This window comes from Borostomias antarcticus (assembly GCF_949987555.1).
Source record: "Borostomias antarcticus genome assembly, chromosome: 1".
NCBI lineage: Eukaryota > Metazoa > Chordata > Actinopteri > Stomiiformes > Stomiidae > Borostomias > Borostomias antarcticus.
The window spans coordinates 57,778,778-57,804,285 of NC_140234.1; the positions used below are offsets into that span (position 1 = coordinate 57,778,778).

At 45.0% G+C, this 25,508-nt stretch overlaps 1 protein-coding gene across 5 annotated transcripts in view; it reads right to left on the reverse strand.

Moving 5' to 3' along the window:
- LOC311316783 (glucocorticoid receptor-like) overlaps positions 1–25,508 on the reverse strand; it is an 80,112-nt gene that overhangs the window by 27,740 nt on the left and 26,864 nt on the right. For 4 of the 5 annotated variants that reach the window (XM_084447715.1, XM_084447714.1, XM_084447716.1 and 1 more), the window contains exons 3-4: positions 9,344–9,513; positions 5,147–5,173 (exon numbers count right to left, since the gene is read on the reverse strand). In XM_084447715.1, coding sequence (XP_084303841.1) covers positions 5,147–5,173; positions 9,344–9,513 — 197 coding nt within the window. The remainder of the gene's footprint in view (positions 1–5,146; positions 5,174–9,343; positions 9,514–25,508) is intronic. The other variant, XM_084447717.1, reaches the window with a different exon arrangement.

Consider the following 25,508-nt stretch of genomic DNA (forward strand, 5'->3'; position numbering starts at 1 on the left):
AAGAAAAAATTACTCTCCCCACTCGGGTAAAAAATGTCCTGTGTTCGTCTTCATATTTTCTTTTAGCTGCGCATTTCTTTCCAGCCATTCTTTGGTTGTGTACAGTAGCCTAGGCTACGTTAGCTTTTGTCGTAAAAGAGAATGACCCACGCAAAGCAAATTATTTTGTTTACAAAAGGTGCGTTTACATGACAAATATTTTTCAATCTGGTTGATTTCAAGCTGATTTCAGCTTCAGCGTATACATGGGATACAAAGTAAACTGGTTGGATGTTTACATGCGACAACGAAACAAATGTTTCGAACGCGCACGCAGCCGTGAGTGATTGCGTTACGATGGTTACAAACAGCTGACTACGGAACTGTCGAGCATGCCTTGATTAGTCAAGTCTTGAACATGCGCAAAATGAACGCAGAACGCAGGATCAATCCGTTTCAAGGTAGTATACATCACGGACCAAACGGTTACGAAAAGGTTTAAACTACCTCCTTGAAAGCGATTGGAATTTCAATCGGGTTGGGGCATTTCAGTCGGATTGAGGTGTTTATATGACATATTTTCAATCGGTTTGGTCTTCCAAACCTATTTGAAACCGATTCAAACTGTCCATGTAAAAGCACCTAATAATTTTGTTACCAAGGTGATTTGCTACCTATATGATTAGTTTGAAGTGGTTCTCACGCGACTTCCTCACTAGCGAAACGAATCATGATTTTATGACAAATCTGCAATAAACTAAAATGGGCGGGAAGAAATGCACATCGAAACTAGAGAGAGAGAAACGTTCTTATGGAATGAATGAATTTATTTTTTAATGAAAGGATGGAAGAGCCGCAAGCCAACCTTTTTGGGGGGATGGATGGAGGAGCCGCACATTGACGGGCAAAGAGCCGCATGCGGCTCGCGAGCCGCGGGTTGGCCACCCCTGTGCTAGAGACTGATTAGGAGGAAAGACAAGACTCAGTGTTTCCCCTATAGCAGCGGTGGTACGCCGCCGCAGAAATATGCCCGCCACTGCTGCGGAGAGGAGAGAGGGAGGAGAGAAGAAGGGGAAGAGAAGAAGGAGGAGAGGAAGAGAGGAGAGGAAGGAGAGGGAAGAGGAAGGGGAGAAGAGGAAGAGAGGAGAGGCTCCGTCTTATCTTTTTAGAAAGTAACGATAGCGATAGGCCTATCATTTAGCGCTACGGACAAACGCTTATAGGAGTAGTAAAGGGAAAATGCATGTTTAGTCCTGTTTTAAGGTTACTTATGATCATGTACAATGGTTCAGATCAAAACGTTGACACAACTAGCACTTTTGAGAAAGTCTGATAATTGCTCTACCACCGTTTTGGTCATACAATGGATGTGGGTGGGCATCGTGAAAAATCATTCAAAAAAAAAAAAAAAGTTAAACTCTCAATTTCAAAGACAAGAAACTCACCGAGGTGTTAGTTGGCGTTCTGGCATATAATTCGCCATAAAAATAAGATTCTAGTTCATCTGGAAAGGCTTTTTAAAATATTTAGCATAGAACTATTTAGTCGCAGCACATACGTGTGTAAACTTCTGCAAACTAGGTAGCCTAGCAACGTAAACAATAACAATAGCTACCGTAAGTAGTTCCGCTTCCTGAATCCCCTCTGCGGATTGATCTACACATCTACAACGGTCGCGTCAATACAAGTCAATGGATTTCATAAAATGATCAATAAAACCCTACAGGATTCATACTTTGCGGCGAATTTGATGTCAGAACACCAACGGACACCAATTACCCCCTCGGTGAGCTTCTTGTCTTTGAAATTGAGAGTGAAATACTTGATTGTCATTACTGATTAGTGTAACGTTATGTTTAGACACTGGATGGGGGAAATAATCCACATACTACATATTATACCTTTAAGGGCCCGTGTCCACATCGCACCGCCAGTGCTCGGGCCGTAATTAAAATCAACCAATCAAATTAGTCGAAATGTACCATTGTTGTCATATAATGGCTCTGTAGTTTATTTAGTGGGTCCCTAAAAGCTTCGTTGTTTCACCTTAAATATTGCTTGCTCTCAAATTATTGGCCTTTGTTGATGTGTTCAAAAACATCAGTAGCCTAGGCTACTGTAGTTTTCCTGTATGTTTTTACATATGCTCGTTGGACGGAGTTTATGGAGTTTCATGGGATAAAGTCGGTGACATGGCTACTTTTCTACTAGACCGGTAAGCTAGCTAACTAGCTATCGTTATCTTTCTTGGAATCTGCATAGCCAGACCTAACGTTATCTCCACACTACAGCATCTAACGTAACTTATTACATGGCACTCTGAAATACTTGATTGTCATTACTGATTAGTGTAACGTTATGTTCCTCTCGGAGTGAAGATCTTATCACAGTATGACTGAAACAAGATCCCCCCTTGTGCTGGCAGACCTCTCGACGGGGCACATTTCACGCACGCGCACACAAAAATCAGCTGCGCGTGCATCACCACCACTGCTACAACTCAATCCTAGGGTAAACACCGCTAGACTACAAACACTTCATCAGAAACCACATTCTTTGGTCAGATTACTGGAAAGGATATGGTTTGTACTGGTGGATGACGTCAACCAAGACAAACCTTACTCTTAACACCAACTAGCATTCTGCTGCTGAGTAAGAGAACACCCCGCAGGTTTATAGATAACATCATGAATAACCACAACCAAAGATCTAGAACATCTAGATCTGCTTTTTGTCTCCCCATTTCCGCTAAGCGACTATACCTCGTTTAATCTACATTCTTTAGAGTCTGTCTGCTAAGTGTTTATTGTGCTTTGTTATATGATTCACTTAAATATCCTATTCAGGACTACAGTGATAGCTAACACATAATGGCCTAGCATGTAGGCAACATCTCTGTAACTACGTATCTACTGTACTCTAATGATAGTCATGTCTCTCCTATGATGTTTACATGTCCCATGTTTACATTTACTGCTCTGTAAATATTCTTATCCAATAGGCAAACATTTTCCAGGAGCTTGCTCGAGTGTCTCGTTGAGAGAAGTCAGGGAATAATTTTTACAGCTCACTTTTTCAGCCCTTGGGTGAACTGTTTTTTTTTTTCTTCTCTCTGGAATACAGTATGTAGGGGTACGCCCTATGTCCATCCCCCCTTGCTCTCTGTGAAGCGCATTGTGTTGCCTCTGTGTATAAAATGCGCTAAACAATTTACGTTTGGTTTGATTTGATTAGGCACAACCAGTTCTGGATGATGCAACAACCGTCACATTCAGCACACATGACGAAGTGTGCTTGGTGGAACTACAAAATGTTCTAGAGTTCCGGTTGGGGAACCCATCTTAAAACCCTTTGTGTTCCCTGGAAGAGCCTCTTAAAGGATATGTTCTCTATTTTGGACTTTAAGGCCTATTCTCAGTCTGTCTTACATGAACCTGACATGTAGAGACTAGTCTCCCCGATCACCTCGGTATTAAGCCAACTCAGCTAGAATGGACGGTCCCATTGAGACGTTGGAAAAAGTACAATGATAAATGTGCTTTTCCGAGACAGGAAACCCAGGGTGTGATCTCACCAGTTTCAGTATGATCTCCTGTGAAATGAAGCTACCACAAACCCGAATGCTGAAAAAGTTCCATTTGAAACAGAACTATTTCACAGTAAACTTAACTTTCACTTCTACACTACACTGTAGAGAGGAGGAGGGCTGTGGAGAAAAATAAAAATTAAAAAATTAAAAAAAAGAACAGGATAGCTTCAAGCTCCTCCGTTGTGCTATGCTGTGTCTCATGGACTAGAGGTCAGAAGGTCAAGGGGCTGTAGCACATAACCCTTGCTCCTCCTACCTCCCCGGTTTGCTTCGCCTGTCTTTTGTGTCTGGAGGCGTGACATGCGCCTGAGCGGTAGGGAAGATACAGTAACACGCGTGCCATCCGGTACCTTAGCGTGCTGGTCAGAGGAAAAGCAGTGATAGTCTTCATGTGTCAGGTTCATGTCATGCCGGGCTCACACTACAGGAGATTTAAAATCCTAACCGATTTCGAAATCGTGTTGCATCACGCACTTAAGGAGAATCTTAACAGATGTTCTTCTCGCGAATCTCAAACAAGCACACACAAGAAGATATGAAAATAACGGCTCATCACTCACTACAGGATATAATAATGTAATAATCTAAATATCAAACATGTTTGATATTATCATGGCCGCCCCGATGGGTCTGTGAGCCGATCAGGAGGTATAAGATTGGATCTGTAAACCCCTCACATTACTAAATAATCTGGGCTGAACATCAGTAACGACCAACGTGCCAGACCAGATTTCTCCTCTTGTTAGGAGGGGTGAACCAGGATTAAATCAGACCCAAAATCCTGTATCCCGGCATAAAACAGACTGAGAATAAGCCCTAAAGTCTAAAATAGAGAACTTATCCTTTAATGGTGAAATGGTTCAGAAGAACCTTTGTTTTGGTTCTACCAGGAACGTTATGGTTCTAGGTAGCAAGTTTTTTCTTCATAGTGTTAATAACTAGCCCTGGAATTATACTGTATGTAGCTAGCAGGAACACGTTTTACCTGGTGTACATTGATTACTAATTGGCTAATTGATTACCCTTGACTGACTCAATGCTGCTCTCACACAGAGGGATTTCCTGTTGGTGTAATGGCAGCCATTGAGCTTGGCAAGGGTCATGGTTTGTGATTGTTTTCCCAAATTTGATTTAATTGAAGCCTAATGGAACAACAGTATACTAACACAGCTACAACAAGCCATTCATATCAGTACAAAGAAATAATGTGAGGTTGATTTAGAATCACAATTTTTTTGATTTGGTTGTAAACAAATAATTAGAATCAGTGGGGTTACCGTGAGGCCTCTTGTGGCTTTGGTGCATCTAACATCTATTTCAACCATCCAAATGGTGACACAGGGAACGTTCCAAGCGTGAATCAAACAGATACGATAAGCCAAATCATATCTATATATATATCTATATATATATATACTGTATGAATTGTCACGTATCAAATCACAAAGGCATGCATTCAACATGGCACAGGAAAATACCTTGTGTGCCAGGTCAGATTGTGTACAGTAAGTTAGTGTGATTGAGTATAATAGTAGAAGGTTATTATATTATAACATTATTAAAGGTGAGGTTATTTACCATCTGTGTTTTGTCGAGCTCTCCATCCTTCACCAAAGCGACAAGAACCGGAGAATAGGGGAGAAAAACAAAAAATAACAGATATAACTTTCTGATTGCTATGCAGCTCGTCAGTGTCATGAATACTGTATCAACACCACTTGGTAAAAGGCACCAGTAAACAGTTAAGCTTAACACTAATGAAGGGAATTTGAGCAATGACATGACGAAGAAAGACATGTTAAAACAACGTATCCCTGTTTCCTTGTGGTCCCTGGTTGACACCCCCCTTGGCTAGCTCTGTTTTTACCCGTGTTGCTTAATTGGGCTCCGTGTGAAAGAGGGAGAGAAAAAGAATCTGAATACTGAAAAAACAAAACTGAGAAAATGGAAAATGAAAAAAAAATGAAAAAAACACTGCCATTTGCAAAACAGATTGCATACTGTACAGTAGGGTCTAATGTACAATGGACCTTGCAACTGAACAACCATGCATACTGTACATGTGAGTAATATCCGTTATCGCGGTGTAGCGATCAAAGTCTACAGTGTAACTGTGTCAAACTATACAGCTTCATCTGGTTTGATCCTAAAAACACTACTATGCACATGACAAGACTGACTTTCCTTGAGTCAAATTGAAAGTGACAACTTAATGTGAGTGCAATAGGTTAATCTGTGAATAATATCAAGCTACGCATGTACAGTAGGCTACATAATCCGTCTCAAGCAGGTATTCCGATGTTCCTCCTTGACAACACTAATGATCTGTCTATTTAAAATAATTCAAGGGAGACACGCACACACACACACACACACACACACACACACACACACACACACACACAGTGGTAATGACATCACATATGTAATTATCAGAAAGAGTCCTGACTGTGCCAAAGCACTGGGACCAGACCCTAATGACCCTGTCTGAACTCTGAACTCTGGGGACAGGCGTGATTTGAAGAACCTGGCTGAGAGGAAGATGAGGGCTTGGGACCAGACATTTGGACCAGACACTAATGACCCTGTGTGAACTCTGGGGACAGGCGTGATTTGAAGAACCTGGCTGAGAGAAAGATGAGGGCTTGGGACCAGACATTGGGACCAGACACTAATGACCCTGTCTGAACTATGGGGACAGGCGTGATTTGAAGAACCTGGCTGAGAGAAAGATGAGGGCTTCGATGAGAAGATAAAACCAGCTGAACACAGTAGCGGTTGTCAGATCCGAGGATACTGCTATGTGCTACAGCAATCTACCAAGTCACATGTTGTGCTAGCTGAGGAATGTCTCATCTCTAGGTGACTTCCTGAAGGGTAGAGCCACTGGCGGCCGGGGGGGGGTCATCGGACCCTAATCCCTTTCTGTTAGAGACATTCCTTCTCGTCACCCTGCCGATGCTATCAGCTAGCCGCGGCCATCGTTCAGCTCCTCTGGCGCGTAAAAAGCGTCCACCGTAAACCACTATGGCTGACCATCGTGGGGATTTCTGCCAAGGATTATGTAACCATGTTTCCCACCATCAAGATGAAGCTGAACGAATTCTTAACCCTAATCCCTGATCCGACCCCTAAGCCTGACAGAGGCAGGGCTATCCGTCAGTGCCAGTAGCAGGTCACTGTAAAGTACAGTGTCCTCACACAACTCCAGCTGGCAAACATTAGCAGCTAGCCTTTTTTCGGCTCCACAGCCAACTACCCTACAACTACAGCAGAGGAACAGAGCTTCTCTGTACCCAAAACAGACCGCTATTTCACAGATATCACTATACTGATAGAATTGCATCTCTTTCCTATACAAGTAAGGCCATCTAAAGTAATTCAGATAATGAAGAGACCTTGGGACAGACAGATTGTGGGCTACAAAGGAATACTATTTATAATGCTGGGACAATTATGCATTTCATTATGCATATTTAAGGCCAGCATTGTGATCTGACATGTACACAAACCAGGGTTTCTGTGTGTGGCCAAAGTTGACCTCCCGCCAGGCCTACAGTAAGCATCGGGTAAAATTAGTTTTTAAATGTATCTTTTAAGATGTCTTTTCAACTAGTTAAAGTGGGGAAGCTGGGTAGGAAAGCTCACTATCTGTTGGTTTATTAATAATGTTGGCTTGATGACACTGATGTGCATGACCACGTGGTCATTTAGCTAACTTAGCTAGCTAGCTTAACCGTTAGTAACACAGATACTTCATGTACCTTCATTGTGACTTTTAGATGTGATGTCCAGGAGGAAAGTTAAGAGCCTAAAAACCTTAGACAAGAGGAAGAGACTGCTAACATTAGCGGGTCCACTGACTCAACACAGTTCTCCCGCTTCCAAAAGGAGGAGACTCCTCAGATGTCAATAGCCATCACCCTGTCTCCAAATTACCTTGCCTAGCCAAGATCCTGGAACAGCCTGTCAATAACCAACTCTGCACCTTTCTAACTAGATATTCTGTCTTGAATCCTCATCGGTCCAGATTCAGACCAGGACATAGAACCTCATCACCCACCACACTAGTAGTAAATTATGTTATATCAGCTATTGATAGTGAACATAAATGTGTGGCACCGTTCATTGACCTCTCTGTATTAGTAGATTAGTTTAAATCTCCCTTTCTGACCCTAAAGAAAGGAGTCCCTCAAGGATCTATTTTTGGTCCCTTAGTTTTCACCATTTACATAAGTGATATTGCTTCTAATCTTTCCAACTGTACTGCTCCTTTCTATGCTGATGACACGGTACTCTACACAACAGCACCCACTACTAGCAAAATCCTTCAGCTACTTCAATCAGCTTTCAGTTCCTTTCAGCACTCAGCAAATCTGAAACTGGTTCTGAAAGCCCGTACAACTAAATTCATGATCTTCTCCATCAAGAGCCCCTAATCCGTCACTGGCGCATCTCACCACTCTACAGAACATGGAAAAAGAATGTGTGCAGGAATATAAGCATTTAAGGCATCTGGCTAGACTGTAATCTATCCTTCTGCCACCATATCACTTATTTAAGAAACATAATTAAACCTAAAATTGGATTTCTATATAGAAATAAATCCTGTTTCTCCCACGACAGTAGGGAAAGGATTTTACAAACATCCTGCCAATTCTTGACTATGGTGACACTCTGTACATGCACGCCTCAGCCTGTATCCTAATGACCCTTGACCCCTTCTATCATAGTGCCTTAAGATTAATCACAGGCGAAGGGTTTAGAACTCACTGCATATACTCTACCAAAGAATGGAGTGGCCCTCCCTTGAGCTCAGGAGAATATAACATGGAGTCTTATTTACATACAGTATAATGCCCTCATTGCAAAATCACATCTACCTATCCAGTCTCCTATCATTTCATGTTTCAGACTATCCCACTAGCTCACATGTACCACTAGCATTAAACATCCCTACAGCTGGAACGAACTGGGGAAATGCTGCTTTTGTGGGCCCTAAACTCTAGAACTCCTTTCAGAAACAAAACAACCTCCCATCCCTTAATCCCCTGCAAACACAGTTATTAACTGATACCTATGGGACTGTAGTTTATAAATGCCATTGATGCTAGTCATTTCCTTACTGTACTTTAATAATTATTCTATTCCGTACCCCTGTACGTTGTCCCTACTTATGTGTATACTGTATTTTTCATACTCTGCTACTGTATTACTGTAATCATTGATACATTTTTTAATGCGGATAGCCTTGATGACAGACTGATGATAGCGTTTGACAAAGTCGAAACAGCTTGCTCAGGTCACAATTTCTTCTTCAACAAGAGAAGACAGAGAAAGCCGGTGGGTGGGGTGGGAATGGGAATGAGGTTGAGATTTGGACACCTCTCTGCTGTCACAAGGTATCCTTGTTTAGAAAATTACATATGTACTCTGGCACTCAGGATCCAAAGATCTCATAGTTAACTCACTACAACTCACTACTGGAAAACAGGGGTAGAGCTCAATTTGCCGGGTGGTGCAAGCAGTTGCTTACCAGTGCTGTATGATATATTTGAGAGTGTTTGTGCTGTAGCTGGAGTGCGCTAGGAGCCACCAATCTTAATTAAGCAATGTTCCCCTATAGGGGCTTGGACCTATATAAGGCAGCAAAAATGTATTTTTAAAACCTGACCTGATGAAGATCCGTTGCGATGGGAACGTAGGATGGAAACTTATTTTTAGCCCAGCACCCATTGCCTGAACTGCATATTATATATCTTTTAATTGACCGACCTTCCACAGCTCTCTTGAAGAAGACCTTGCAGCTGCCGCAGGTCAGGACTCCATAGTGGCAGCCAGAGGCCTCGTCAGAACACACCAGGCAGATCTTGTGGGTCGGCCCGCCAGACTTGGCGGGGGTTGCGGACGAGGAACTGCTGACCTCGGCTGGTCTGGTCGATGGACTGAAACAAACACACACACACACAACAGTGGAGTTCAAAATCAAATTAAGTCTTAAGCTGGGGAGAAAAAGAAAGTGTCTACCTGCAAAACAGACAGAAAAAAGTTGCTGCAAGTAAATCTAGACATCTGATACACTTTATTGGATTGTGGTTGTATAACACCAAGCAATGCAGCTTCTTTCATCTAGACTTTGTCTCTGGCCCATTTCATTCTTTCTTTTGTTCAGTGGTGTTTGCTTCAGATGGGTGTGCCGCTTGCCCACAATTCCATCACATTTCCAAAGTGGGACTGAGCAAGCTCACTCAGTCACGGTTAAAGCATTTGAGAGGATTTCAGACAGGCTACTAGTAGTAACTGGGGCCTATTTAGGGTTAGTAAACTCAACATGGAGACTGAGCAAACAACAAGTCCACTAACAACCCAAGATGACCCCCCTACCCACACACACCTCCCCTTGCAGACCTGGGCTACAGTACATAATAAAGGCCTTATGTAAAGCATCTATGTGACACTCACGACTGAGTTTTGAATCTCACACTCGTGCCATTATTGAGTTGTAATGTACAGTACTGTTATTATGTCTCAGCCAGAGTCATTCCCCACCTCGGGCGCTGCTGGACTATAATTAACCCGAGCACACCCGTCCATGTGAAAGACAAAGACAAAGAAAGACATAGCGCCCAATCACATGCTGGCTGGCAGAGGAGACTCACATGGAAGGGGTGAAAAAGGCATTTAGTAAGAAGACAAGCATTTAATCGTATCGCATAGTTTCACAGAAGGTATGCTAAATACTCCCATCTCAGTTTACTTGGCAACACAACAGACAGGGCTTGAGCCTTAGGCCTATGTATAGTAAGAGGTGGTGTCTTTCAAGGCACGGCACTGGCTTCTCACTTCTTATGGAGTTAGGTCTATAACCTGGCCCTGGCCTCTCACGGGGCTTGGTCTATAACCTGGCACTGGCCTCTGTCAGGGCTAGGTCTATTAACTGGCACTGGCTTCTCACAGGGCTAGGTTTATAACCTGGCACTGGCTTCTCACAGGGCTAGGTCTGTAACCTGGCACTGGCCTCTCTCAGGGCTAGGTCTATAACCTGGCACTGGCTTCTCACAGGGCTAGGTGTATAGTGTTGTGATACCAGACTTTGGAGATCTCCGCCTCTGGAGTCTGGAGACATCTCCATTGAAAACCATCACTAGAACAGCACCAAAAACCGACACGACCAATCCAAACTACTGCTTACATCTCCAATAGGGGGAAGGACCCGCCTGACTGGAAATGATGCTCTCCAAACAAGTGGAGAACAAAAACAAAACATTCTCTATTCCATTAGGAAGGACCATCCTACTTGAAGGACAGGGATTACTTTGTGTCTATAGGCAATTACAAATCTGAGTGACCTGTGGAGTTCCCCAAGGCTCCATTCTGGGGCCTCTTCTGTTCAACATTTACATGCTCCCACTAGCTCAAATTATGGAAAACAACAACATATGTTATCATAGCTACGCAGATGACACATGTATATCACAATATCACCAGGGGACTATAATCCCATACATGCGCTGAGTAAGTGGCTTTGAACAAATCAATGATTGGATGTGCCAGAACTTTCTTCAACTAAACAAAAATAAAACTGAAGTAATTGTCTTTGGAGCCAAAGAAGAACGATTAAAAATCAGCTCTCAGCTCCAATCAGTAATGCTCCAATCAGTAATGCTAAAAACCACAAACGAAGCCGGAAATCTTGGTGCAGTCATGGACTCAGACCTGAATTTCAACAGTCACATTAAGACAATTACAAAGTCAGCACTATATATCAAGGATTAAAGGATTTATGTCCCAGCAGGATTTGGGAAAACTTGTCCATGCGTTTATCTTCAGTAGGCTCGACTACTGTAACAGTGTTTTTACAGGTCTCTATAAAAAAAAAGATCAGACAGCTGCAGCTGATTCAGAATGCTGCTACTTGAGTCCTCACTAAGACTAAGAAAGTGGATCACATGACTCCAGTTCTGAGGTCTTTACGCTGGCTTACTGTCTGTCAAAGAATTGACTTTAAAATACTGCTGTTGGTTTATAAAGCACTGAATTGTTTAGGGCCAAACGGAGAAGCAGAGTTCAGTTTTTATGCTCCACATATCTGGAACAAACTTCCAGAACACTGCAGGAGGAACTGCACAATTCCACCAATGGCAGTAGCTGCCATTTGCCATGATTGGGAGCAATTTGGAGTTAGGTGTCTTGCTCAAGGACACTTCGACATGTGGACAGTCGGAGCTGGGATTCGAACCACTGACCCTTCGATCATTGAACGACCCGCTCCACGCTACGGGGCGGCTGTAGCTCAGTTGGTAGAGCGGGTCGTTCAATGATCGAAGGGTCAGTGGTTCGAATCCCAGCTCCGACTGTCCACATGTCGAAGTGTCCTTGAGCAAGACACCTAACCCCAAAATTGCTCCCAATGAGCAGGTTAGCACCTTGCATGGCAGCTACCGCCATTGGTGTGTGAATGTGTCTGTGAATGGGTGAATGAGAGGCCATTGTAAAGCGCATTGAGTGCCGCTAAGGTGGAAAAGCACCATATAAATACAGTCCATTTACCATTTACCAACTGAGCTACAGCCGCCCCAGAGACAGAGTTGTGCGTTAACTAGGTCTATAATATGGCGCTGGCTTCTCACAGGTCTTGCTATCACTTAGAGAGAGAGAGAGAGAGAGAGAGAGAGACAGACAGAGTCAGACAAACAAACATACAGGGCAAATTGAACCAGATCTGAGCATGGCAGCTTGGATGAAGGTCCTTGAACTTTGAACTTCTCCACAGCATTTGTTCTTGCCGTTACCGTACAGAGGCCGGGTGAGCAGGAACGGGACACAGAGGGGGCAGCCTGGTGTGTGCTAAGCCAAAACAAAGTGTAGAGTGCCTCAGATTGGGTCAAACCGGATCTGCAATCCCTTCAGTCACCAAGAGCTTACGCTTTTTGAGATGATTTCAAACACCACTTGTCCCGTACTTTGTCTGGACTGTAGCATGACACTCAGACTGAATTGGAATTTTGTTTTGCATTATTCAAATCTGAACAAGCTACAATTGCAGCCGTTGCTGACATCGCATCTTGTCATATAGCTAACCAATAGCTGAGATACATCAGAGAGCAGAGCCGGAGAGCACCCGTTTGGCCAACAACGCAAAATGTGCACCGATACAAATGTACTGATGCCAATTATTTTGTACTTCTTTTTTTGTACGTCTCCTCCAAGTATCAGTACACTACTGTCACTGCACATGCTGACGACATACATCATGGGCAGTAGTCTGTGCTCACCGACTGTGCCCTTCTAGTTTTCAATGCTTTTCTACGCGCTGTTCTTGGTGTGTCTTTAAAGTAGCATAATGGATAGCCTTTTCCACCCTGGTGGGTCTGAGGGTTGGGCTGCCTTTTATAGCTGTGAAAATGCAACGCCTCAGGTCTCTCTCCCTGCGGCTGTGCCTGTCTGCCTGTCTATCAGACTGCCTGCCTGTTAGTTGTTTATTTATTCTTATTTTATTAGTTTATTTAGTGAGGACAGTGCATAATGATGAACACATACAAATACATGACTGTGTAAACATATGCCGGATTTAGCTAGGAGCTAGTTTCCATCCGCAGTCCTCAAATATTAAACATTAAAAAGAAGTACTCACAGAAGAACAAACATTAAAAGACAATTACAATGATAACAATTACATAATAATTACAATTACATAATAAAAAAACTGCTAAGACGGGAACGAAAACCAGAGGACTTGTACAAAGTTCCTTTGTGGTCTTCCTGTACAGCTTCTAATCAACACTCATAACTGCTCAATCAATACTTTGTCTTATCTTAACAGACCTCAAGACATGGTTTGATTGGAGAAATTCACTGCGTGGACACATCCAAGAAAAAAAGGGGGAAATCAATTGTATCAAGCCTACTGACAAGGAAAAGAGAGAAATCTCTCTACAAGAAAATGAATTCCAACACAACAGAAATCACCTCCCGTTCGGTCAAGTGTAAAAACACCACAGGGGTGACTGCGGCCATGTTTGTTTGTGAGTATCAGGGAGTCTGTGTTGCCCAACTTACACCATGAGGTAATCTGCTACAGCATGGGCTTATATAACATTTCCTGTGAGACGATGGCAGTTTAGGTTACAGGATCAAGTTAGATTAGACAACTGAGCCTGGCGGACTCCCGCCGCTGACAGGGAGAGAGAGCATACGCTCAGATCTGGTGGGAACACTCGCGTCATGAACCGCCCGTCACCCTCCTGCCATCTAGCAACTTTATTAATCGTCTGCTAGCAACACACAGGGATAAAAAAGCACACAAGGCCTTCCTGTCGCTTTCACACCTATCCTATTGCTTTTCGCTCTATTCAGGAGTCGTGAGAAAGACTGAGAGACACGCGGCAAACGGGAGAAGAAAAGAAAGGTGGCCAGTCAACATTGATGCATTGTATGAGCCGTGTTGCGTAACGGCAGAGCTAATAAAGCGCGTCGGGGAGGTCTATCCCCCAGAAAGACGCCGCAGACATTTAGCTCAATACTCATTTGAAATGTGCTCTAAAAGGCCTTGAGACTCTGAGACCACATAAGTTAGTTACACACTTCCCTCCAGCTATTTTCTTTCCCTCTCTCCCTCTCTCTCTCACACACACATTCTCTCTCTCTTACTCTTCCCCTCCTCTCGCCCTCTCTCACCCCCACAGTGGTTATGTAATATTCATATCTCCCTAGCTGCAGCTGGCCCACCTCCCGGTTGCTTCTCAGCCAGTCCGCTGCCAATACGGGCAGGAGAGCAGGTCAGGCGAGTCATGAGATTACACCACTCATCTACCCGGAGACGGACACACACATGTACGTACAACACACACACACACACGCCTCAGCGTAGCCCTGCTGTGCTCCGAGCTCCGCGCTACACCGGCCTGTGAATCAGAAAGAGTGAGACTGTGATAAAGCTGCCCTTGTTGTGTTTTTTTTTCACTCATGTGATCGCTGCGCCAAGACTCTGCGTCCCCGGGGGCTCTTCCGACGCCCTGGCTGACCGCCCTCTACTGGGGGAGCCATGTTGTATCTGCTGCTGAACGGCAAATGAGGAGGGATTCTGTCCTTCTCTTCTACATCTGTTGGTAAATCAGGGTTTCCACTAGTGCATGGCAAGCCGGGCGGCCCCGCTACGCCTCAACAAGATTCGTTTTTAATGTACTTTTATATTTATTTTATTTTTTTTAAGATTAAGAGGATAGGGCTCTGCCTAACCTCTTTAGAAACTAATATTACCTGTGGGATCTCGTGGAATGACCTGCTTCCTCTCGCCAGGGACTTCGCAAGGCCAGAGTGCGGAGGCGTATAGGCAGCAAAAACCTGACTGATTTCAGATTGTAACCCATGACTGGTGATAAAAACTTTGTGGATTACAGAGAGATTTGAATCTGTTCAGAATTGTCTTACAATGTTTCTGAATAGCCTAGCGCAACACAGAAGCTAAGCAGCACGTTTGGATCCCAAAAAACAAGGATTAGCCACATTGCAATAGAATAATAATAATAATAATAATACAGAATGATCTAATTAATAAAATACATAATGAACAAGAACTAGCCTTATAATAATAGCAAGAACAAGATTACATCCACTGTTGTTGGATTCAGAACAATGCAGAGGACCGATCTTGCCATCTTGGCCAGATACTGTACATTACGTTTAGGTTACAATGGTAAATGGACTGCACTTATATAGCGCTTTTCCACCTTAGCGGCACTCAAAGCGCTTTACAATGGCCTCTCATTCACCCATTCACACACACATTCACACACCAATGGCGGTAGCTGCCATGCAAGGTGCTAACCTGCTCATTGGGAGCAATTGGGGGTTAGGTGTCTTGCTCAAGGACACGTCGACATGTGGACAGTCAGAGCTGGGATTCGAACCACTGACCCTTCGATCACTGAACGACCCGCTCTACTAACTGAGCTACAGCCGCCCCACAATGCTACAGGCTAATGTTATAACAGCCTACATTGGGGAAACACTGCATAAAAACAAGGGGGCATCTAAAGTAGATGGACAATGGAGGCTGGGCGACGCATGTTCAAGAACATTGTGCTGCTGCCAGAGTTTTGACAGCTGTCCCACGGTCTCCTCTCAGTTTCCCTTCGGTTCAACATTTTGAGAAGACAGCACAGCTCCTCGCTCTTCTCTCTGGCAAATCGTTCCGTGACGCCCTGCACCTTTTCATACAGAACGGGGGGAGGTGGGAACGAGGATGGCCCATTTACCGCATGTTCTATTCTGATCTTCAGGAGAGAACTGAGGAACGTTCCTCTCGCAGAGATTTTGTCTCAGTCAGTTTGTGGTCAGTTTCACTCTGAGTAGGACTCCGAGCGAGAAAAAGTTGTGGGAGTAAAAGAAGTATGCGTGAGAGAATTCATCTTCCTGCGTGCTGTATAACTTTCTACTCACTTCCTACCAGGGTCGTGTGTGTGTGTGTGCCCTTGCCTCACACCCCCTAGCCAATATGGGGTGATTAACGGAACATCCATGACGAAAGGTTTGTCATTGCACACTCTTTCCACTACTGTTGCCAAAGAGAAGCGGAACTGTTCATTCGGAAATAGCCAACGCAGCTATTTCTGAATGAACAATTCCACTTCTCTTTGTACACGGCAAAGTTCTAGTACGACCGCCGGCCAATCACCAAGTCTCTGATTTCAATCCCTTAAAACAGATGTGACTGGAGCAGACTGACAGGCCTACGTGTTCTGGGATGGGCATCCACACTAGTATTGCGTTACGTACTGTAATGCTAAATAAGACATCTATAAATGAGAAGTTGATTTATTGACTAGCCTGTCTGCATCAATAAAGATTTAATAAACAAAAACCTCCCGATACAGGAACTATAAAGTATGTCTCTCTGCCCCATCCAGACGAGAGGCTCATTAATTATGAATGACAACACACCCTGCAGCTAGAGAGAGAGAGAGAGAGAGGGAGGGAGAGAGAGAGAGAGAGAGAGAGAGAGAGAGAGATCTAGAAAGACTCTCTGTACAGGTCAAGGGTCATGCCAGAGCGAGGAACTAGAGACCAGGAGCTACTGTAGGAGTCAAGAGCTGGAGCTCTAGGAGCTAGGAGAGTCTCCGGTCGGCAAAACGTCTCCAGTTAACATTTTTGGTGAGTCTACAGTAGGCTAGATGTGAACATGTGAATGTACATCTTATCTTCTCCAGGGCCGACTAGTGTGGAGAGGGACCAGGGGGCTTGGTCAGTTCTGACCAGGCTGGGGGCCTGTCTACCCTGCACTCCCAGAGAGAGAGAGAGAGAGAGAGAGAGAGAGAGAGAGAGAGAGAGAGAGAGAGAGAAGAGAAGAGAAACAGAGAGGCATCCTGTAGTTGTGTATGGTCCTGAGTCTAGAGACTCAAACCTTCTCCATTTAGAAGACATCCATGTCTCCAGCCAAGGAACCATAATTTAGAAGACATCCATGTCTCTGGCCAGCAAACCATCATTTAGAAGACATCCATGTCTCTGGCCAGCAAACCATCATTTAGAAGACATCCATGTCTCTGGCCAGCGAACCTTTATTTAGAAGACATCCATGTCTCTGGCCAGCGAACCTTTATTTAGAAGACATCCATGTCTCTGGCCAGCGAACCTTTATTTAGAAGACATCCATGTCTCTGGCCAGCGAACCTTTATTTAGAAGACATCCATGTCTCCAGCCAGCGACCCTTCATTTGCTCTCTCCCAGATCCAGTTAGCCCCTGACACTTCTGCGCTAAAGCAGAGGGATGGCTGCAGCTGACCAACACAAAGCGCCATTTCCCCTCTGCTGCCCGTCTGCCATTGCCTTTCATTACCACATTAAGGCGTCCACCCCGGGCTCGTAGACATCGCTGCCGTATCAGAAAACAGTCACACCACGGGCCCAACTCGCCTTTCTGGCTCGCTCACTCAATTCTAAGATGTAGGGCTGTAAAGATTTCTCCTTCCCCTCCTACTGTCAAAAAACAGTTTGCTGTGAGGGACAGGAGAGGGGAAGTAGACTATTACTAACACTGTGTTAGTAATTTTTTTTCCCTATAGTACGGTGTGTGGTATGGTTCCTATGGTACGGTGTGTGGTGTGGTTCCTATGGTACGGTGTGTGGTGTGGTTCCTATGGTACGGTGTTGGGTATGGTTCCTATGGTACGCTGTGTGGTGTGGTTCCTATGGTACGCTGTGTGGTATGGTTCCTATGATACGGTGTGTGGTATGGTTCCTATGGTACGCTGTGTGGTATGGTTCCTATGGTATGCTGTGTGGTATGGTTCCTATGGTACGCTGTGTGGTATGGTTCCTATGGTACGCTGTGTGGTGTGGTTCCTATAGTGTGGTGTGGTTCCTATGGTACGCTGTGTGGTGTGGTTCCTATGGTGTGTGGTGTGGTTCCTATGGTACGCTGTGTGGTGTGGTTCCTATGGTGTGTGGTGTGGTTCCTATGGTACGGTGTGTGGTGTGGTTCCTATAGTGTGGTGTGGTTCCTATGGTACGCTGTGTGGTGTGGTTCCTATGGTGTGTGGTGTGGTTCCTATGGTACGCTGTGTGGTGTGGTTCCTATGGTGTGTGGTGTGGTTCCTATGGTACGCTGTGTGGTGTGGTTCCTATGGTACGGTGTTGGGTATGGTTCCTATGGTACGGTGTTGGGTATGGTTCCTATGGTACGCTGTGTGGTATGGTTCCTATGGTACGCTGTGTGGTATGGTTCCTATGGTACGGTGTGTGGTATGGTTCCTATGGTACGCTGTGTGGTATGGTTCCTGTGGTGTGTGGTATGGTTCCTATGGTACGGTGTGTGGTATGGTTCCTATGGTACGCTGTGTGGTATGGTTCCTATGGTACGCTGTGTGGTATGGTTCCTATGGTGTGTGGTGTGGTTCCTATGGTGTGTGGTGTGGTTCCTATGGTACGGTGTGTGGTATGGTTCCTATGGTGTGTGGTGTGGTTCCTATGGTACTGTGTGTGGTGTGGTTCCTATGGTGTGTGTGTGGTTCTTATGGTACGGTGTGTGGGGTGGTTCCTATGGTATGGGGTGTGGTATGGTTCCTATGGTGTGTGGGGTGGTTCCTATGGTACGGTGTGTGGTATGGTTCCTATGGTACGGTGTGTGGTATGGTTCCAATGGTATGGTGTGTGGTGTGGTTCCTATGGTACGGTGTGTGGTGTGGTTCCAATGGTATGGTGTGTGGTGTGGTTCCTATGGTACGGTGTGTGGTATGGTTCCAATGGTATGCTGTGTGGTATGGTTCCTATAGTACGGTGTGTGGTGTGGTTCCTATGATACGGTGTGTGGTATGGTTCCTATGGTACGCTGTGTGGTGTGGTTCCTATGGTACGGTGTGTGGTATGGTTCCTATGGTACGGTGTGTGGTGTGGTTCCTATGGTACGGTGTGTGGTATGGTTCCTATGGTACGGTGTGTGGTATGGTTCGTATGGTACGCTGTGTGGTATGGTTCCTATGGTACGCTGTGTGGTGTGGTTCCTATGGTGTGTGGTGTGGTTCCTATGGTACGCTGTGTGGTGTGGTTCCTATGGTGTGTGGTGTGGTTCCTATGGTACGGTGTGTGGTGTGGTTCCTATGGTGTGTGGTGTGGTTCCTATGGTACGGTGTGTGGTGTGGTTCCTATGGTGTGTGGTGTGGTTCCTATGGTACGGTGTGTGGTATGGTTCCTATGGTGTGTGGTGTGGTTCCTATGGTACGGTGTGTGGTATGGTTCCTATGGTGTGTGGTGTGGTTCCTATGGTACGGTGTGTGGTATGGTTCCTATGGTGTGTGGTGTGGTTCCTATGGTACGGTGTGTGGTATGGTTCCTATGGTTCCCCTGAATGGTTTCGTAACACACTCAAGGGCTTTGATTTTAAAATAGTGACCAGCAGGCCATACGTTATCCCACAGCGTGGCCTACATAAAAGCACCGTAGCTTAGGGGCATAGTTCCCATGGTGGTCTAATTCTATTCAATTAATCCAATGCAATAAGAGGACTAGATGTTGAATTACTTAATTAAATCAACTGAATTTGGATTGATTGACCCGGGCACCCACCCACACAACAGATGATGCATAGCAAAGCCACAACTGACAAGATACAAGCGAAAAACACCCACCCACACACAGACACACACACACACACATACACACACACACAGTAGTAGGCGGGTACACCTCAGAAGTGCTGAGCTGATCCGGCTGGTGCTCTAAATGCTAGGAGCAGGCCGATAAGAGGAGGTGAGAGAGGAGGAGGAGAGAGGAGGAGGAAGAGAGGGTGCTCAGCGCCGTCTCTCCACTCCTCCGTGCGGTGTGACAGACAGGCCGCGAAAAGGCGGCAGAGCCAGCGAATCTGGCAACCGTGGAACACGGGCGCTGTAGCCAGGCCGGCAGGCCGGGTAGGAGGTAGGCAGGGTAGGAGGTAGGGAGGGAGGGAGGTAGGGAGGGAGGGAGGGAGGGAGGGAGGGAGGGGTGTTGAGGAGACCTCGGTTAGAGATCTGAATAGCAGACAGGCTCAGCTATAGTAGGTTAAGGTTAGGGGTTGAGATCTGAAAGGAAATTAGGATCAGCTACTTAAGTTAAGTTTAGGGGTACAGATTTGAACACAAGATAGGCTCAGCTATAGTAGGTTAAGGTTAGGGATAGCGATATGAATAGGAGACCTAAGCTAAGCTACAGTAGGTTAAGGTTAGGGATAGCGATATGAATAGGAGACCTAAGCTAAGCTACAGTAGGTTAAGGTTAGGGGTATTGAATAGGAGATGTAGGCTAAGCTAGAGTAGGTTAAGGTTAGGGGTATTGAATAGGAGATGTAGGCTAAGCTAGAGTAGGTTAAGGTTAGGGGTTGGGAGAGATCTGAGTAGGCCAAGTTACAGTAGGTCTACCGTGTAAGTAGCAGTGTAAGTAGCAGTAGCAGAAGCTTAGTCAATTTCAGTTTCATTTTGTAAACAGACCAATCTACCCCCCCCCCCCCCCCCCCCCATCTTCCTGTATGCAAGCAGGCCACAGGATGAGAAAAATAGAGTGGGTGTGCGTGAGAGAGAGAGAGAGAGAGAGTGAGAGTGTGCGTGAGTGGAAGAGACAGAGAGAAAGTAGGCCATGAGAATGTATCACCGATGTTGTTACCGAGACAGACAGGGAGGGAGAATGGAAAAGCCATGTAGGTCAAAGTTTGTTGTTGTGTTGTTATTGTTGTTTTCCCCAGAGGCTGGTCTCTCTGGCGAACCGAGTGGCCGTTATGAAAACATCCATATGCAGCAGCCCATGTCTGGAACGTATATGCCAGGGAGTCCACAGCCATGTATGGGTTAGCATGACTGTTTTCTGGCATGAATTTGCCACTGGCCCGGATTTTCAAAGTTACTGGTGTCAAAGTTGTATCACTGGCCTCAATGTTGTAATCACTAGCCTGGAAGATATAGCCACATTTTGCTAATGCTCAAACGGACATACATGGCAAGCCTTTTATAGAATCAGAAATCAGTGCTTTGTCACCGAGTGAAGAGTGCTTTGATCATCATCATGCCTCAGAAGAATGACGTGATACAAGTACAATGTCAATGTTTGGGATGATGGGATCTAGTCAGCAATTACTAAGAACTAAACCTTCAAACATATTACAGAAGCTAGTTCACTTAAGAGACATCTAATTCTTTCACTCACTTGTCTGCATGCTGGCATAGATCAGCAAAGCTTGCAAAATAGTTCTCCCTTCTCATCATACCCTAGAAGCGTTGCCAGATGGGAAATGTTGAAGTATGATACCAGAGGCTTAAAATTATCATATTTTTTAGGAAAATTATCGTACGTAAGTCATACCCAAGAACTGGGCGTAAATGTGTAATTTCCAAAAACACGTAGGCTATTTATTGAGACAAACAACCTTTTTTAACCATTCTCACGAGCTCATACTTTGTTTCTCTCTTCTGGCGTTAGAGGTTACGACTAGCCTACAGTACATCCAGCCACGACAGGAAGCCTGTTCATAACCTGCATGAGAACAGTTTTGACTTTCATCTAGGCTAATTAAATAACTGGGTTTACCTTCAAGTTCAAGCTCCACTCGCTATCTGTGGCTGTATTGTGCCGGTGTGCCTGTTGATGGGCTACACTACATATTTTATGCTGTCCAAGAGTACCGTATTGTGTGCTATTTTTGACATTTGACGTTAGCCCCATTTGCAGTAACATGAACCTGAAACATAGAAACCATAATTTTACTGATCGTTCAAGTATTAAGCTAGATCGACATTTTCGTCCAACTCCACAATGGAAGTGGACAGGGACAGAAAAAGCGAAAATGTGTAGCCTTTTCTGAGTCGGAAAGCGTATGGTTTAATCTTACTTTATGTCAGTATGCTGTCCTGTGAAATGTAGGCTATTTGAAAAGTAAACCGAATGTTGAAACAACAGTTACATTTGAACTGGAACTACTTCACCAACCGCACTACCACTATAAACGCTCTGGCTGCGTTCCGAATCACATACTTCTACTTCTTTCTACCAGTACCTACTACAGCTGCCCTAAGAAAGTATGTACTTTGCAAGCAGTAGGCATCCAATTGGGACATACTACCTTGTCATAACATTGCGCCTTGAAATTTGCCCACATCCGTCGCTGTCCATAACGCGACATTCGTCTACAGCTGTCACGACTCGCACATGTGATGCACATTTCCGCTGCGCACAGGATTGTGGGTCAGAATAGCCAGAAAAGCCTGCTGGCTTGCATACTGCAAAATACGACCGGATGTAGTAGGACATCCTGGTATTTTTGCCATACTGCATGTGGCATACTACATATTGGGACATACTACATCCTGTTTTGGCATACTATATAGTAGGGTAGTATGCGATTCGGAACGCAGCCTCTGTTTACTTTGTAGAGACCCATAGTCCTCCGCAGGGCGGAGTTACAGTATATCCTCATCTGGTCAGGACTTGGGAAATGAATGACTAAACTGATTACAACTAAGTTTCACAAAATGATCAAATTATCGTACATTATGGGATTTTGGGCATTATTGATCGTACATCGTACAGAGGGCAAAATTATCATACAAATACGATAATTATCATACATCTGGCAACGCTGTACCCTAGCCAAGGCCAGCGATCTGGCCAGTGAGGCTGGAAAACTCTTTTTTTTCATACTCCCTGTCATTATCGTGCAGTGCTTCTGGTGAAAGGCAGTTTATTTTTTCAGATGTTTTTTTGCCAGGTTTTTGGCCGGCAGCAGGTGCCTTCAGAAACATTTTATTAACGGCTATTGATTAGCGGCTATGTACAAGGTACTCGGCTGGCTTGTCTTCACATTCAAAAGCTATACAAATAAAGCTTTGATTGATTGATTGATTCAAGTTATCGTGCTTGTGAATTACCACGGCCAATCAGAGTAAAGGCTCAGAGGTGTGTTTTTTGTCGCGCGAAGCTTACAGCTGGGGCGAGTTGAACTTCAGCCCCGACAAAATGTAGCAAACGTTAAACGGTGGTGTGTTGGAACAATCTGCTGATTGGGTACCACAGAGAAAACGTGTCGCTCAACCTGGAAAGCATGGCAAAACATAAAGGTTTTGTCGGGGCTGAACTCACCCGTGATCATTGCGTCTCTGTGCTCTCTGCCTCTTTTGTGGAATGTGACTGCAGCCACGGTGCCTGCCTATTCTCTGAAAACGATTCGTAGTCTCGCAAAAATGTGTTTTATTATGGGAAGACAATTGTAAGCTTGTATATCTCTATATATATATATGATCTCAAAGTTATATTTGCTCTGGCCTGAGCGGGCCATTGTAAAGCATTATTTATTGGCACAGAGGTGTTCAAGATAGCACCAGGGCCAGCGGGCCAGTGCTTATGTCAAGCCCTCATCACACACCACACGGAGTGCACAGCTCTGAATTCAGCACCAGTTAAAAATGGAGATAGCAAAGCCAGATGCATTAATGCAAGTGTAGCTTGAGCATTCATCACTAGAACCAAGCCAGTTTCTGAAGCTATGAGGTAGCTGATTAATAATCCAGATATGCCTCACATACACAGTAGTATCTCTGAATGATCTCCTGAGAAACTGGGCCATGAATGTAAAATAAAAAAATAAAAAATAAAGTCGATTGAGCTCCTGCCACATTACAGATCTCAGCTCTGTACAACTGTATACTTAAAGGGGAACAATGGGCATTTATTAAAAATAGATATTATTCTCGAGGTTATATAACATGAAGAAGAGTCTGAACAGTGTGTCAGTCAGTATGTGAGCAGGCTGCAGGATTTCTCCCATCGGGTTCTATAGCCTCAAGAATAATATCTATTTTTAACAAATGCCCATCGTTCCCCTTTAAATGTTATTTAACTGCACTGCCCACATCAAGCGCAGTCCCCCATGATTGGATGGGATATGTACAGTAGATAAGGATCAAATTAATAAAAGTGACACACTGCCAGACCATAGACAGTAAAGTGCCAGTTTGGGAACCTTTAAAATGTCTAGCTGCGTACCGACTGGAATGAGGGACTAATTAGTGCTGAAAAGTTGCTGTAAGGACAAGCAATGACAAGAACCGGTTATATATGGCAATTAAACTTTTCTATTCTACTGCTGTACTTACTGTGCTAACCCTAACCCTGACCAAGCTGTGCACCAAGCTAATTATCTACAGGCTTCGCCCCCAGTCGCCTGCATTCTGCCTGCTGATCTCAATATGTACAGTAAAACACCTTCCAGGGCTCCGCCCCCGCAAAGACAATCATTAACCAGACATGACATAAAACTGCCGCATTATGTGACCTCACCTGCACGTAGGGAAGGACAAACGGACGGACGGACGGACGCACGCACGCACACACACGGTGAAGAAAGTGTGGCTGGGGTATTTCCACAGTTGCTCATGGAGTTGGACAGTGGAGAGAAAGACCAAGGGATCCTGCCCACGTTTCACAACATGCTGAGGATCATCAGAGAGGAGAGAGAGAGAGAGAGAGAGAGAGAGAGAGAGAGAGGGAGAGAGAGGGAGAGAGAGGGAGAGAGAGAGGGAGAGAGAGAGGGAGAGAGAGAGAGAGAGAGAGAGGGAGAGAGAGAGGGAGAGAGAGAGAGAGAGAGAGATGTTTTGATGTGGAGTGACAGAGAGACTTAGTGGGGAGGAGGAGGTGGAGGAGGAGGAGGAGGTGGAGGAGGAAGATGAGGAGAAGGAGGAGGAGGAGGAGGCAGAGTTGGAGCTATATAAGCTGGTTCTAGGTCCATGGCGTGGTGCCAGGGTTGATGTAAACCTCAGCAAAATCACTTTATCTCTAGGTTTGAGACTGGTCCACAACGTAAATAGAGCAAGAAAGCTAGCGAGCTAGCATAGCGGGCAATGTAAACTTAAAGGGTGTCCCAATGTGTCCCCTTTCAACAACAACAAAAGAACATTTCCATTCTTGTTTATATTGCGAGTTGAATGCATCCACGGTAGTCTATCACGTCAATGCTCACAATGTGCGGTTGGAACCAGCTGTTGTATAATTTGTGATACTGGCCTATTAATAAACTTCCGACTTGACTACTTGAGGCGCTGCCCCTCTCACCTGCCGCAGCCTCCAGGTGACTGATCAGACCGCCGGCGAGCTGCTAGCACGCCCCCTACAGCTTCCTGTGAGGCGGCCATGGGAGCAGTCTGAGCAGTGGCCTTTGACCTTTCCACGGGGCAACGGAACATAGGAAAAGGGCTTCGCGCGGATGTTTGCTTTCACTCAGGTGAATGCAATATACACACAACACACACACACAACACACAAACACACACAATGGGACCGTGAGGGACAACAACAGCTATCGACTGGCAGCAGCTGTGCCCTCCTCCTCCTCCTCCTCCTCTTAGCTGGCTTCTGCAGAGCCAATCTGGTTGATAAGGCCACCAGGAAATTACCCCCAAGCTCCGTAAACACCTGCTCCGGACCCGT